The sequence below is a fragment of the Callospermophilus lateralis genome, chromosome 19, assembly GCF_048772815.1.
Source record: "Callospermophilus lateralis isolate mCalLat2 chromosome 19, mCalLat2.hap1, whole genome shotgun sequence".
NCBI classification, from domain to species: Eukaryota; Metazoa; Chordata; class Mammalia; order Rodentia; family Sciuridae; genus Callospermophilus; species Callospermophilus lateralis.
Genome location: NC_135323.1, coordinates 3164499 through 3179991, shown reverse-complemented (window position 1 = coordinate 3179991; position 15493 = coordinate 3164499). Strand labels below are relative to the sequence as shown.

At 48.3% G+C, this 15493-nt stretch overlaps 1 protein-coding gene across 4 annotated transcripts in view; it reads left to right on the top strand.

The window, feature by feature from the left end:
* Window positions 1-15493, top strand: part of Rbfox1 (RNA binding fox-1 homolog 1) — a 303442-nt gene that overhangs the window by 246071 nt on the left and 41878 nt on the right. For all 4 annotated transcript variants that reach the window (XM_076840764.2, XM_076840766.2, XM_076840763.2 and 1 more), the window contains exon 9: window positions 5107-5239. In XM_076840764.2, the coding sequence (XP_076696879.1) occupies window positions 5107-5239 (133 nt within the window). The remainder of the gene's footprint in view (window positions 1-5106; window positions 5240-15493) is intronic.

The following is a 15493-nucleotide window of genomic DNA, read 5'->3' as shown; positions in this document are numbered from 1 at the left end:
AGACTGACCTAGTCACATGTAAGCACTGTATCACAGACCGATTTGACGTACTTTGAGATTCATTTTGAAAACAGAAGTAAACGGGTTTTTGTTTTGTTTTGTTTTGCTATTTGGAAAAATAATCAGATTTTCTTGACTGTTCCTCTGGATGTTTATCACACAATGCCCTGCCTCTGAAATTGCAGCTCCGGAAGCTAAGGCTGGCTGTTTATGTAGCCTTGGTCTGTTGCGTGTGCTGCCACCTCTTAATTTATGGTCCGGCACATGGAATGGGAGTCCCCTCGAGGGGATCCTGCAAAACCCCGAACCTGCTGTTGAAAGTGCATCCACACCCCCGGGATTGTGTGATCCAACGTTCCCTTCCATAAATTACCCACAGAACAGTTCCACCTCAAATTAGCATGTGCTTCTCTCGGTCTTCCAACCTGCCAACGGTGGGAGAGGTTTCACTGGGGAAGCAAATGGAGAGGAGGTGTGAGACAAAGAGAGAGCCCCCCACCCGCTCTGATGGCACACCTTTACCAGGGCATCTGGCAATCTCATGCAAATTCAAACCAGAGCACAAATGCAAAGAATAATTGCCCATTAAAGCGGTTGTATATTTTTATGGCTTTGATGCAGAATCTGCCCCCCTGTTGGGTTTTGCATCTGCTATTCTCCCATCTCTCCCAGAGCTCTAAAACTTTAATATGCGGTTTATAACCCTCAAGTATTTTCCACTGGTTTTGTGTTTCTTCTCTGGGGATTTCTAGGCTGGTGAAATGAGCTCATTTGTGTTTATTTTCTAAGGTAAGCACCATGTTCGTAAAAGAGAGGGGGAGGAGCCGCGTGAGTCACTGTAAATACATTGAATGCAGAGTTGTGGGAGGTGGGGCTTTGTCTTCCAGGGGGAGATGGGCAGTGAGCAGCGGACACCTTGGTGAATGGCCCATTTGGCTTGTTGATACACCCACACATGTCCCATTTCCAAATGCTGTTTGGCTTGGTCCTTGTACCCTGCACAGCAAGCTTCCCATTGTGTCCCTAAAGTTTCATCTCTTTGCATCCCATCCTATAGGAGCTCTTCCCAAGAATGAGGTGGTCACTCCCCTAAGGTCCACAAGATACACTCTGGTGTAAATCTTGCTGATGAGTGAGAGGAGCAGGCTGGGAACTGCCAGGCGTCAGTAAGAGGTGCACGTGCTCCAAAACTCCTGCCTCCTTTTCTTTAAGAGATACATCTACTTTTCATTACAACAATACAGATTTTTCATTGTGATTCATGCTGGATGAAGTTGAAGAGGGACCTGTGGGTTTGCTCTCTTGTCTCCCACATGCCAAGAACTCAGGATTTTCATTCAAAAAACATATATAAGTGTCATGCCATGACATTTTGGTCTTGTTGAATCTGTATCAGAATCATCTGTTCGGATGACTGCTTAAAATACACCTTTAGCCATGACCCAGCATCTACAAACTGCCACGTCCAATAGCCATGTAAGAAAACTATCCGCTCCATCCATCTCCTATGGAGCCTAAGGGAAGCTTGATAAACAGTTGTGGGAGTTTTATTTTGTCCTTGAAGTTGAACATTGGCCTTCATGGTACGACAAGAGAGCCACACTGCCCTAACCCAGCCACGGGGGGAAATCCTCTAACAGGGAAGATGCAGCCACAAATCTGAGGAGTTTGGGGTGGTGCAGACTGTTATTCCCTACGTTCCTTGTTGTGCACGATTATCGTGTTCACGGAGCGTTGCCGGTTGGGACTCCGGAGGGAGCCAAGGGGTGAAGGCCTTTCACGAGTACTACTTGTCGGGGAAGTGGGGCTTCCCCAGAACAAGGGCCGTTTCCAAACTCTGGCATGTGTTCTGCAGAGCGAGTGGCTGTAGGTGGAGGGGGATCCAGGCTCTGATAGTCCCAGTGCCGCACTTTGGTCCAGCAGCCCCTCTTTCCTTCGGAGTCACGTGCTGCGTCGGGACCCTCCAGGCTCCTGTCAGTGGGGAAGTAGAAATGAGCTTTCCAGGGGTCCCGACTGCCATTCAGACGTCACTCCCCTCGTGTGTCCTACAGCTTCTCTGCAGGCCACCTGCCCACAGGACCCTGTAACAGAAGGTGGACAGTGAAGAAGGGCCCTATTCTCCCGCAGGGAATCAGTCTCCCTAGGTTGGCCTCCAGGTTTAGGTACCTGACACCTGCGGGTGCCAGGCCACGCCTCCAAGTCGGAACACAGGAGGGTCAGCCCCGCCTTCCAGACATTGCCAGTCAGTGAGGGGCACTGTCCTGCGCTCCTGTGACCCAGGAGACCTGACTTCACATGTGTCACGGGAGGATCAGGGCAATGGCCTTCAAAGGAAATTTGAAAAAAAAAAAAAAAAAGATGGAAAAGGAAGGATCAGAAGGAAGGAAGGAAATACAGGGAAGGAGAGGAGAAAGAAAGGGAGGGAGGGAGGAGAGAGCAAGAATGAGAAGAAGGCAGTCGGCTCCTTGATCCTGATGGCTCAGTAGGGCCAGCTCTGGACAGACGACCAGCACCACAGAGCTGCTGTCCAGGAGGCCTCTGGCCGGGTCTCTGCAGCTCCAGACTTTGCCCCAGGGGCCTTCACCCCCCAGGGAGGGCACATTCTGCAGGGAGGTGCTCTTCCGTCTTCATCCCTTTAACCCAACAAGGATCCCTCTCGTCCTCCTGCTCAGAGGAGCCCAGAGAGCCTCCTAGGAGGACCTACCTGGAAACACCTCCTGCTGCAGGGAAAGGCATGTTTCTCCCTGGAACCAAGAGGGCACAAAGTGGAATCCTGGCTCCACTCAATAGCATAGGTCCCCTCCCCCGGTGGCCGAGCTCACATTCCCCCTCAACAGCTAAATCCTCCAAGAATCATTGTAAAACCTGCTCGTTGCTGAGAGGGACCTTTGGTGGCTCCTGCAGGCCAGGAGCCAGGGAGGATGAATGGGTCGGCATGATCACCCTGTGTCCTCACACAGGCAGCCAGCTGGCCCGGCAGATTGTGTGTTGTTCGTTTTCTTTATTTCAAAATCCAGAGTGTGCCTGTGAAGACGTAGGGTCTGAAATGCTGCAAGGTAGACCTGGAGTCAAAGCTGTGGCCACTCATTTCCTGCCCAGTCCTGAAGCTGTGTCTCCCATGCCCTGTCCCTGCTGCTGAGGTTTGATGGTGTTAAGATTCACACTCCCCATTAAGACTCAGCCTCCCGTGGCTTCTGGCATGTGGGTTGAAATGCGATCCAGGAAACTCAGGTGTTGGGGGCTGGCAAGAGAATTAAATAAAACGGCATGGTTTGTCTTTAACCACAATAATAAAAAGTTAAAAATAACCTTTATGGTCTTCTCAGATACAAACAGAAGATGAAGTCATTCTGGCTTGGTCCTGTGATGTTCTCATTTTACCAACACTGTAAGGGAAAGACGGGGTAGAGTCTCCTTGCCATTCCAGAACAGGCGCTGAATTTTGGATCAGGATAGCCAGTTGGTCTCCCCTTCAAGCCCAAGGGTGCTATTCCAGTTCAGAAGTGGTATGCAATGGGGAATTGCTTCTGTGGGAAATTTTACTTGCTCTCCACCCCTGCTGGCCACCTGGTAGGGACAAGCCTACTCTGCCTGTGAGTATAGGATGTAATTCTCAGAACACCCTGGTCACTGCGTGGCCGCCCATCAGTCTCCTAGATAGCAGCTAGTGATTCCAATCTCTCGAGCGGACTTTCCATTTTCCTTCCAACATCCATTTTTCCTCTGTGCTCCTTCCGCAAGCCATGCATGGGTCCAGGGAAGGACTGGGAGCAGACATGAGATGGAAAGCTTGCACTCCCAAAGGAGATGGTAGGAGGGAGACAAGCCCACCTGGCTGGGTGGAGTCGGCAGCTTCAGAACAGCAGGCATCTAACACACAGGGGAGGCCAGGGCTTCTGCGGAAGCCTGGTGAAGGGAATCAATCCAGTGGGTTGAGTCAGCCAGCTTCCTTCTCAGAAGGCCTTTCTGAGTTTCTACTATGGTTCTCCTGGGACCATAGTTTCTCAGATGTATTTTCCCAAGAATGTACCCCTGCATGGGATGTGGTTTGGGGAAGTGGCTGGCTGCTATGCTGGGTCAGGCTCCGTCGGCAAAGGGAGAGAGCCTTGTGTGGTTCAGAGAAGCCCCAGCACCTGGGCGCGGAACTGGGTCCTGGAGGCTCCCTGGCCCGCCTTCCTGAGTGGGGAGGGAGGCCCTCCCAGGTAGAGGCCTCAAGGAATTGTCAGGAGTACCTTCCCTCCTGACTCCAGTGACTCAGAGAATTTCCCCCAGGAAAGAAAACTCCATCCTCACTCTCCTGAGAGTTGAGTTCCCAGACATTTCTGATGTAGCTTAAGGGGGTTGTTTGCTTTTAAAAGCTGTGGAGGAGATCTGGGGGCTCCTAACATGCTAGTAACCATCTATTCAGGGGCAAGATGTGTGGTTTGTGTACTCAAGACACATAGAGGTGTCTGTAGGAATACTTCAATTTAAACATTTTTACAAGTCATAAGGACCTAAAGGGAAATGTGAAAGATACATAAAAATGAGAAGAGGGAAAGTTATGAATAAACTCTTCTGCAATTCTGCCCCAGAAATGGCCATTAGTGTATGAAATATGTGTTAATGTCTATAAAAACATGTATGTATATACATATGCATACAGATATAGCTGTACTTGCCTGCATATATTCATATGCGGTTACATGCACATTTACCCACATACATGCATGTCTGTACATGTGTACTGTGCACTAGAAACATGAATACATGCATGCATATAATGCATATATATGTATATACATAAATAGATGTATACCGAGATGTTGGTAGATACTCCTTGCAATCTACATTTTTTTTAAAAAAATTAAGTTTTCAGTGAGTCTTTCTCCTATTAGAATTCTTTGTAAATGTTTGTGGTTGACCACATCCTCCTGGGCAGAGGGAACAATGCTGTATGTCCTCCTCACCAGATGGTCCTGGGGCTCAGCCTTGCTGTCTGCTTCTGTCCTTCTAACTCCTGGGGGGCTGGAGCTGCCTTGGCGCTGCAGGGACTAGGGTCCTGGGAGCAGACCCCTCAAGGGCAGGGTGGGTCTCATGGCCTTTGCTCTGTTCTCTCTTCCGCAGTGCCCGGCTTCCCGTATCCAGCTGCCACCGCGGCAGCCGCCTACCGAGGGGCACACCTGCGAGGCCGCGGCCGCACCGTGTACAACACCTTCAGGGCCGCGGCGCCCCCACCCCCTATCCCGGCCTATGGCGGGTAAGTGATGCAGCCCCCCCCACCCCCTTGGGCCTCCCTGCACCAGCCCTCTCCCCAGAGGCACGGAGTGTTTGCGAGCGCATGATGGTCTTGACTGCCCACCAGAACCGCCCCAGCATGCAGCCCAGCGCGCGCCTGCAGCGGAGCACCTTGCAAAGAGTATTGAAAAATGAGTGTAATTTGTCCTGTCATGGTCGGTGCCTTTAAGCGTTCTACATGTCACGTGCTGTTATGTAAATTTGCTGAGACTGAATGCTGGAGAACAGAGAAATGGTTACAGCCAAAGATGTATTTCTGATGATTGCAAACATCTGGTTATTAAGGAGGTTGGACCACATTTGCCCCTTGAATTCAAAGGGACACGGGGCTTTTCATACATAAAAATCACTGGGGTGGTCTTGCGCCCCTCCCCCAAAGACATCTTACTCTTCCAGGTTTATGGACCTTTGCCTGACACAATTAGGTGTTGAGTCAAAGGCAAAAATGGAAGACTTGGATGAAATTGGAATTCATATGCCTTTTTTGTTCCATTGTCCAAAATGGCACAAGGCCTCCTTCCTCCTCTGTGGGGATTGTGCAAAGCCAGTTGTTCCCTGCTGCCCCTTTGGTCCTTCTGTGCATGGATTTTGAAATTGCCAAGTAAATACCCAGCAATGGTGGTGGATGCTCAAAAACAAAACAAAGCAGGCAAAATGTGATGGACTCAGTGGGGGACAATCCTGAAGTGCTGCGCTCTCTGCCCTTCTGCTAGGATCCTGGTAGCAAATTCCTGCACCTCTGGGGTAGGGTAAGGAAGGATGGTCCTCGGGCAGTAGCTGAGACCAGGGACTATTGGCAAGGTCTGGAGAGAATTTTGTTTGCCACAAAAGGAATGGAGAGGGGCAATAGCATCTAGCCAGCAGAGCCAGGGCTGCTGCCAGACATCCTCTAGTGCACAAGACAGTCCTGCTCCAGGCTCAGAATGCTGGTTGAGAAACTGTGCTGTACCCAGAGGAATCCTCCCCCATGAGGCTCCCCTGACCAGTGCCTGGTTTCTGGTCCTTGACGACATTTAAGACTGCATGTAAAGGGTTAAATGCATTTTCTTAAAAGCTTTCCTGCTTATAAATCTTTTAGAAAATCTGAATTAGCCTAGATCATCTATTATACTGATGACAAAGGGCAATACTCTTGTCATTATTTATTCATATCTCGCCCATTCCAAAACAGAACATTTGAAGTGTTTCAAAAACAAAGAAACAAAGTTGGGAATATAATGAAATGAAACCTGATGGAATCATCATTGGGAAGGGAACACAGAGGTAAAAAGATAAGACAACGTGCATCCAGTGTCTTGACTAAGCCACTAGAATTGACTCTGAGTTCCTCAGTGGACAAAGTGAGCAAAAATGAATAATGAATCGTAAGAAACCAAGAACAAACTGGCTCTAAACCCTCCCTATACCCCCCAGTACATCTGCATGTCCTGAGCCTTATGTGTCCCCACTATGAGCAATCATTGATTGTTTAATATTTATTGCAGCCCCACAGTATTGAGCCCATTTTATAGGTCCAGAAATGCAGAAATAAAGATTTGTTATTCCCAAGGTCACACAGTGAGTTATGAAGGGAAAAAAAAGCCAAGTTATCCTCTGGGCTCACGTAATTGCTAAAGCAAGATTCATAAGCCATAAATGCAAAATTGCACATCTATGCCACATTATTTTGTCTGAAAATCGTTATCTTGGTACATAGTAATTGTAGCTTTTCAGTATATATACCCTCAGTCAGTATCTCATGACTGTACTGGGCAGGAAAAAATATAATAAAGTAAAATTGTATGGCTTATCCTCACACGAACAATTTATAAAAAAATCTCAACATAACACACCTGCCATAAAATAGAAATTTACTAACTTATAAAGAATGTGCTCTTTTCTGGGAATTACCATGCATAACTAATTAATGCCACGTTCGCCAGGGAGAGGCAGCCATTTCCAAATGGTACACCGTGTGTTGGTAACTACTTTGGATGGGGTGCAATTGAATATTCCTGTGATATGCCTGAACATTTTGGTTATACTGCTAAGTTGTACCTCTTTCATAACAGTAGTATGGCTGGAATTCTGAAACCATACTTAGAAGAAAAAAAACACTCCTCTGGGGGCTAGGAGGAAGAGCAGGACTGGGGTGTGTGTGTGTGTGTGTGTGTGTGTGTGTGTGTGTGTGTTGGGGGAAGGGTTCAGGTCTGTAAGAATCGGTATGAACAGAGTACTGGTGGAAAAGGAAATTCAGCCGGCAGCCTGGGCATTTCCCTGGCTTACAGGCTGCCCAGAGTACGTGGCAGCACCCAAAAGGAAGGTTCTCTTTCCCTGCTGTTCCCTGCAGCCTGGGCTTCAGGAGGGCAGCTGGTCCCATTAAAGAGGAGAACAAGGTGGGACATAGAGCAGAGGTTGGATGGAGGAGAGAGGGCCCTGACTTGGAGCTGAGTAGAAACAAAAGGTGGGAAAGCGGCTCCTGTTTCCAGAAAGTGCCATCCTCAGGATTCAGGTGGTTTAGAGCTAGTGGGGATGTCCTATGGCTCTCATTTCCAAACCCCTCAGCTCAACACCCACACTCTGCATGAAAGATAGATGCAGAGACCAGTAGCACCCACTGAGGCATCCTTCCAGCTGGGCTAGGAGCCCACATACAGGCTAACCTTTCCAGCAGACAGGGTAAGGTAGAAGGGTCCCTAGCCCAGCCTGAGTGTTCAGACACGGCTTCCCCGAAGAGAGGAGATCAGGGACGTGCTTCAGTCCCAACATTTCCTAAATCGGCACTTTGAGATCTTGGCCCTTGATTCCGACCCACATGCAGGGGTCTCCATCTTTTCTAAGACCTCACCTCGTGAACTACATTTATCCAGGAAGAATTATCTTTCTGACTGCCACAACTTGAGCACATATCTCACTGCCAACTGTTCTTTGTGAGGCATCCATTCTGAGTTTATATTGTCATAAAGTTCCAGCCACATTTTTCCATGATTTATCCTAGGTCACGTGGCTTCCGTATTTTTTTCCTCCTGGAACACTGGGAATGCCTTGTAGAACCCCCGTAGTTACCTCTGTGGAGCCCTGAGTGGCCCTTGGAGGCATCCAACATTAAGAAACTGACACAAAAAAGATTGACTCAGGATGCCCTTCCCCTCACCCATTTCCTGTTCCTCCTAGCAGGTGAAGACATGGGCCGTGAGGAGGCCCTGTTCTATTTTCTTTCACATGAATACATAGAAACCTCCGGGAACACCATGCTTGATCATTTCTCCTGGGGCAAGCACTCTGCCACGGACCACGGAGGGAACACAGGGACAGGCAGGAAACCCTGAGCCCAGCCAGCCAGCTCACTATTGCCTGCAGCCTGAATGGAGGAGAAGGGGTGGTGACTTAGAAAATAGCATCCTTGGGATTTTCCCAGTCCCGAAAAGACCCTGGGGAGCTTAACCAACCTCTAGACCAGTTTCGTCAGTAGGAGAGTGAAGAATGGACCTTTCCACCCCCCGGGGTTGAGAGAGAGTGAAACAGGAAGACCTCGTAAGGTCACAGCTCAGTCACCCGCCACAGGGCTCTTGTTTGGTGGCTTGCAGCTTCTGTTAGTGCTGATGTAATTACTGACTCTTTGTCAGTGGCCGATCTCTTATCTTCTTCGGGGTCCTCTTCTGCCCGCGTTGAGTTCACAGGCAAATTCTACATCTCTGACTCCATGTGCTCTTGAGGTCTGTTCACAGACCTCCGTTACCCCCAATCCACAGAGATGGTTTTGGACAGAGGCGCCTGGGTTGTTATGGACGATAACCATTGAGACTAAGATTTCAACTAGTGAACACTCTCAGCTGAGTGGATGAGGTTTTCCATATTTCTCCTTGGATTTGACCCTGAACTCTATTTTGACAGCAAAGTGACAATGTCCAATCCCTCTTCCCATGACTCACATTTGAGAGAATCTCTTAGGTGATGGGCATCATTGCAAGGTATTTCTTCTTTATTCTAAGCCTAAGAATCCTGCAATAGCTACAGGGTTTTGGCCTTCCTCCTCTGGGTACCTTCAGGCAAGGCATTCTGTACTTTCTTGGTTATTTAATCATGACACTCTTACATACAGCTTCCAGAGTTACCTCGGACACTATTTTGAGGTGACTCTGGGTCATGTTGGGTCATGTTGGGTCTAAGAAAGAAGTGGTATTATCCCAGGAGGAACGTCATAAAGTTGGTCAGGGCAAGAATTAAACCCACAAATACCTCCTTTGGGAATGCTGAGTCCTAGAGAGCCCCTGTGCCCTGTCTCTGGGATCATGAGACATCTTTCTGTAAATCAGTCATATCTTCTGATTTTATCTTTCTGAGTGTCTGTTTTATCTGATGCTGAAGAACTTCTTTATTTCATATCAACATTAAGAACAAAAGTTAACATTACCTATTCTCATAATACTTTTCCAAAACTCTCTGTAGTTTTTTTCTTTCTTTCTTTTTTTTTGTATGTGTGTGTGGGGGTGGGGGTAGTGTCATTTTTTAGCCAGTTTTAAATGTAACAAAAACCCCTCTTAATTGAGTGGATTATAGACAAACGCTATAGGCCAGTAGTTTTTAAAGCTTTTGGGGAAAAGGGAGTGAATTTCATAGATGCCTTGGATAATCTGATTACAAATATGCATTTTCCCTGGGAATGTTTGTGTACAAATACACAATTCCAACAATAGGAGTGAGTTCATAGACCCACCCGATAGCCATTCACAAATAGCTATATTTGAACACATTCAAAAATTTAATTTATTTTCCTGTTAGAAGGGGCAGCAGGGTGGAGAAGTTTTAAATAACCTTTCCTACAAAAATATATTCGTGGTTGATATATATTATATTACACAAACACATCGTATAGTTTGTGGCATTCTATACCTTCAGTCTTTCTTTTTCTATTTTTTTTAAGTAAACCAATTTGCTATAGTACAATCATCCCCTGCTTGCATTCATCCAAATATTTAACCACTGCTATTACTTTTCTAAGAAAATGAGATGTACATTTGCATTATGTTCTTGCAAGAGCATATTGCAGGCCCAAAGTGATTGACAAGCAATACAATTACCTGTGCATGACTAGACAGACCATCTCTGCATTCAAATAGGATGGCACCTGTTCAATGCATGACAGCCCCTCTTCTCTTGTGACTGAGCTGTGGTTTATCTATTGCTACATCCCGGACATGGACTCCCTATCCTTCTTTCCCTACATATCTGATATTTTAAGTGCACCTGTTTGATGAGGCTTTACAAACACATTTGGACACTTTCTTGAAAATAGTATGATACTTTTGTAAGAGCTTTCCCAAACTCAGCAATTCCTTTAGAGTAGGACCTAGGAGTCTGGGCTTCAGGTTTTTTTCGCACACACAGAGTTACACTTGGGGATGATGTTTCATACAGCAATGATCCTCTTAGCCCTCGGACAGGCAGCATCAGCATCACCTATTACTTGTTAGAAATGCAAATTCTTAGATGTCCCTCCCCATCCAGATGGACTGAATCAGAACCTCTGGGCTGGGCATGGGGCCCGGCCATCTGTGTTTCAGTCAGTCCTCCAGGGGACTCTGAAGCATGTTCCAGTTTGACCACTGATGCCTGCCATGTAGTTAAGAGTTTGGGCTGTGCAGCCAGACTCCCCGGGCCAGAATCCCAGCCACGCCAGGACCAGCTCTCTTTGTTTCTGCTCCTTTGTGTCTAAAGAGGAGATGGTAGCATTATCCACGGCATGGGAGTATTAGGAGGGTACAGTGGGGGTTGACACGGAGTGTGAGACCAGGGACTGTCCCATGGTGCCTGTGAGTGACAGTGACTCATAACTCAAGAGAAAAACCCAAGGCATTTCACTAGGCAGTTTGGTTCCATCCACCAACGAGGAGGGCCGCATTGGCTCCCCAGTTTCTAGGGTGGTCCTGAAGCAGGCTCCCCGCCCCTCCCTCACTGCTGTCACACCACGCCTTCGCTAAACTTGGTAAAACAACAAGCAACCCCTTCTCGGTGTGGCTCAGAAAGGCAGCTAGAATTTTTTGGAACACTTCTCTCCATTCTGGTGGCTGGTGAAGACCCTGCAACTATAATGAAGCCCTTCCTCCAGGCCCTTCAAGGAGCCAGACAGCTTCGGCCACTGGGCCCAGCCCTGCTGTCCCTTCCTCTGGGTCTTCCCAGCTAAGGCTTTTAGAGCTCTGTGTCACTGTCTCGGCCTCTTCTGTCTCTGCGGGTGGCCCGCCTCCTTCTGAGACTCCCTCAGGACACCTCTTCCCCCTCCTGCAGTGAGCATCACAGCTGCAGGGTCCTCTTTATGTGCCTGGCTGTGACTGTGGGCTCCACTGCCTTAACACAGTGAGGACAGGTTCAGCTGTGGCTCAGAGCACAGTGAACCTTTCCGAGGCAGAGCGCTGGCCCTCCTCTTCTGTCTGTTTAGCTGTGTCGACATGAGGCAGGTAGACTGCAGCTTCTCCTGCTTTAGTGTCTCATATATTTGGGATGTCACAGCCCCAAAATAATTTCCCGTGACCCACAGAGGAGGGCAGAACATGGAACTAGGGACCCTCCTGGAGGTGACCCTCAGGGGTGTTCTTTCTCACTCTGGGAGCTGTTGGTGCAAACAGGTACAACTGGGCACAGTGCATGATAGCTTGGCCTGTTGTAAGGAGGGTCCAGGTTCCCAGGGAAGGCCAGCCTCAGCCCTATCCAGTGGCTCCACCCAGGCCCCTGCTGTGTGCCCAGGGACTAGGCTTGCTTTTCTCTCCATTATTCACAAAAGCTCAGAGACAGATTACATTCTACCTACATTGAGAAAAAGGCACTATTTCCCATTCGTAAATATAGATTAGTGTGTGATTAAAAGGAATATAGTTCACACCGGGATTGCCTCTGCCTAGTCCCTTGCACTGGTCTCCTAGTTGAGGGCTCAGTCTTGAACTTTATTCCCACCCCTCCCCTCCAGGGACAGCAGCTATTGTTGGTGAACAACCCAAGCAGAGGCAAACCCGGAACCGAGGACTCCCTCCTCCTTACCTATTAGTGATTCTGCCTGGAGTCCTTAAACCATCCTCTGTCACCCTCTACCCTCTTTAGATGTCCAAGCTCCCATTTAAAATATGTCAGTAACTCACTGAACAGTCATTCTGCATCTTGTAGGCAGGAAGTGATGTGTCAGGCATCAAGAGAGGGGACACTGAGAGACCCTTTGGCTGCAGCTTTCTCAGGCCACGTGGGGCACATGCACAGATATCTTTAATTTGAAGTGGCTCGGATGAGTAGCTCAGGTGAGGGTCAGAAACTCTGATATCGGTACTCACAGGTGGGTGGAGTACCTCAGCTTCAGGTGGGCGTTGGATCATAGAGAGGGTGACATCTGGAGCTAGGGTGCTATGCATGCAGCTTGTTACTTTGCAAGCATTGGCTCAGGAAGTCCTGCACGCATGCGCACCATGTGCCTCGAGGTGGACACAGACTGATCTCTCCCCGTTTTGCAAAGGAGTCCTTGAAGCTCAGATGTCTTAAGAACGTTGCCCCAGGCAGCGCACTGTTGACTGGGGAGTGCCCATGTGTCTCCCATCTCCCTTGGCCCTTGAAGGGTGGACAAGGGTACTCGGAGAAAAGGCATCCGCAGCACCAGCAAGCGCATGTGCAGAGGCACGGTGGGGAGAAGGGCTGGGCAGCGGCTCCCTGGGCATGGCTGAACCACCTGTTCTGTGGTTTGGGCCGCGCTAAAGAGTTGCTGCTCCCCTGTTCCATCAGCTCTGCTCCACGCCGCGGTGGCGGAGGCTGACCCTGCCTCCTGACCCCCAACAGACGCTGCCTTTTTATGTTCGAAACGTTGAAAGGGAATTCAAAGCTCAGCTCGGGATGCCGCACGCCTGGGCACCGCGGATCAGGGTTTCCGCTGCGTGACAAGGGCTCTCGTGGACCGCAGCCTCCCGGATCAAAGGGACAACAGCGGAGCGCTGTGCGGCTGAAATCCCTGCCACACTTTAAGGATAAGGGCAGTTGGGGTTTAGCGGATCGACTCGAAAAGGCTCCGAGAAGACACTGCTGTGTTCTCCAGCAAACCAGTGTCGCTGGCGTGTGTGTGTCTGCGCGTGTGCCTGGGTCCTGGGCACCTGCCCTGAGATGAGTGGCTTGGCTTACGTGTGGGGCCCTCTCCTGGAATCCTGCCGTGTCAAAGCCTGGCGCCCTTCCACAGAGGGGCTCGCTGGTCCTTTGCCAGAGTCATAAATCATCTAGCAACTTCCCTGGAGGCTCTAAGAGAAGGTTATTAATAACAACCACCCTCCCCTGAAAAGTACACACTTAGAAATACATATTTTTATACTCCAGATACCTGGTCGTTCTCACCAACATCTGTGAGGTATGCAAGGTGCATTTGAGTCTCATCAAACCGTTTTAAAAACCGCTTTCGAAATATCAGTCAGATGCCCATGACCACAGACCTATGACCTGCTTTAGGTGAGGAAGTGCAGGGTCACTTCCTTCCCCCTTTGAAGTCCCTCCTTTCTGGGATGATGACTATATATGGGCAGTGATCAGAGAGCTCCTGTGAGTTTGGGTTTGTTGAGTCATGATGTGAAACTTTGCTTAGTCTGAATCGAAGTGAATGCACAAAGATAACACATGCATGCAACACACGTGTGTGTAAGAGCACATGCATACATGTACAGATATGGGCACACATTCATGAAGATCTGCACACGTGTTTATACACAGAGCGTGATGTAGACAAGTTACACATGCATTCCTCTTCCTACACACTTGTACATACTAACACATACACCCATGCACAAAATATACTTGCACACATATACACACAAAAGGGTGGCTGATCGAATCACCCAGTACCATAGTAGAGCCTGCCCAGCTCCTGGGGGCCTTCTAGCTCAGACCCATAGTCAGAGCGCTGCACTCTGTGTGTCTCCCCATTGCAATCCTATTTTTACACAGGTGTTTTGTTTTGTGTTTTGGGGGGAGCTCTGTGGCCTGACTGCAAACTCTGACCTCTTAAGATGCTCCTGTCTGTGTGGGCCGCTCACAAGACATGTCAATCCTCTTTGCGTTTCCAAGTTGCACATCTCCATACCTCCTCCCAAGAGAGTAGGAAGCTGGGTGCCCAGCCAAACGTGCCGATTCTGGACCCGCCCCGAACCCCAGCCTAATTGTCCTGATGTGACGGACCCATGCTGTCTCCAACCTCCTTAATCAGTGTGAAAACTCTCCTGGGTTCCTGTGTTTCGGATCTTGTGACCAGACTAACCTGGCCCGTGCAGGGGTTGGCGTGTCCGCATGGGGAAATGCACTAATATGGATGTTTCTCTTTGTGTGTGCACCCTGCAGTGTTGTTTACCAGGATGGATTTTATGGTGCAGACATTTATGTAAGTATTCATTAACGTGCATGCCGTCCTTGTTTCCGCCCAGAGTCATTCCTTTTACAAGTTTGCTGCAAAAACCTCCATGCGGTGTAGTCAGACCTCCTCCTCCAGGTCTGTAGGAACCAACCCAGAGCCTTGCCTCCCAGGCAGGAAGACTTCTGCTCCTGAGCTCATAGGAAGCATCCCTCGCTGTTTGAGGGGAATTAACTCCTTCATCAGCTTCAGAATTGACACAGTCCCCACCCCCCAAAAGTTTGCACTTCTCCCTGGCCCAATGGAAGACCCTATCCCCCAAGAAACTGTCTCTAGAGTTCTCAATATGGTCTGAGTGTTCTTGGTATAATATTTAGGAGAAGAGCTGTAGTTACCAGCTATAGAGGATTAAACGGTATTTTCATGGCTACCATTCTTGATGCTTTCCTTATAAATATAATTAACTTATCACAACCACCCTAAGAAGAGTCTCTCTGTCTCTGAACATGGATGAGTTTACCAAGAAACACCTAAATCTCCCAAGAAAATGTATGTAGACTTGAACATTAATTTCTTATTTTCTTCAACCATTTATTCTATTTCCCCAGAACATTTACCCAACTTTAATTTTTTGGTAATTGGTACCACTTTGTCAAACTTTTCCTCCTTGGAAAAGAATAGGGTGTTTCTTGTTATGGGGGCCATAGTTTAACTCACCTACATTCACCTAGATGAATTGATTCTTTCACATGAGAATACAAACATCACTTTTAAGAAAATTACTTGAAACAAACACAATTGAAAATAAGTGGGCAGTATTGGGGAGGGACTCTCAAAATCACATAATTTTTATTACTAATGGCCTCAAATAAGTCAGTG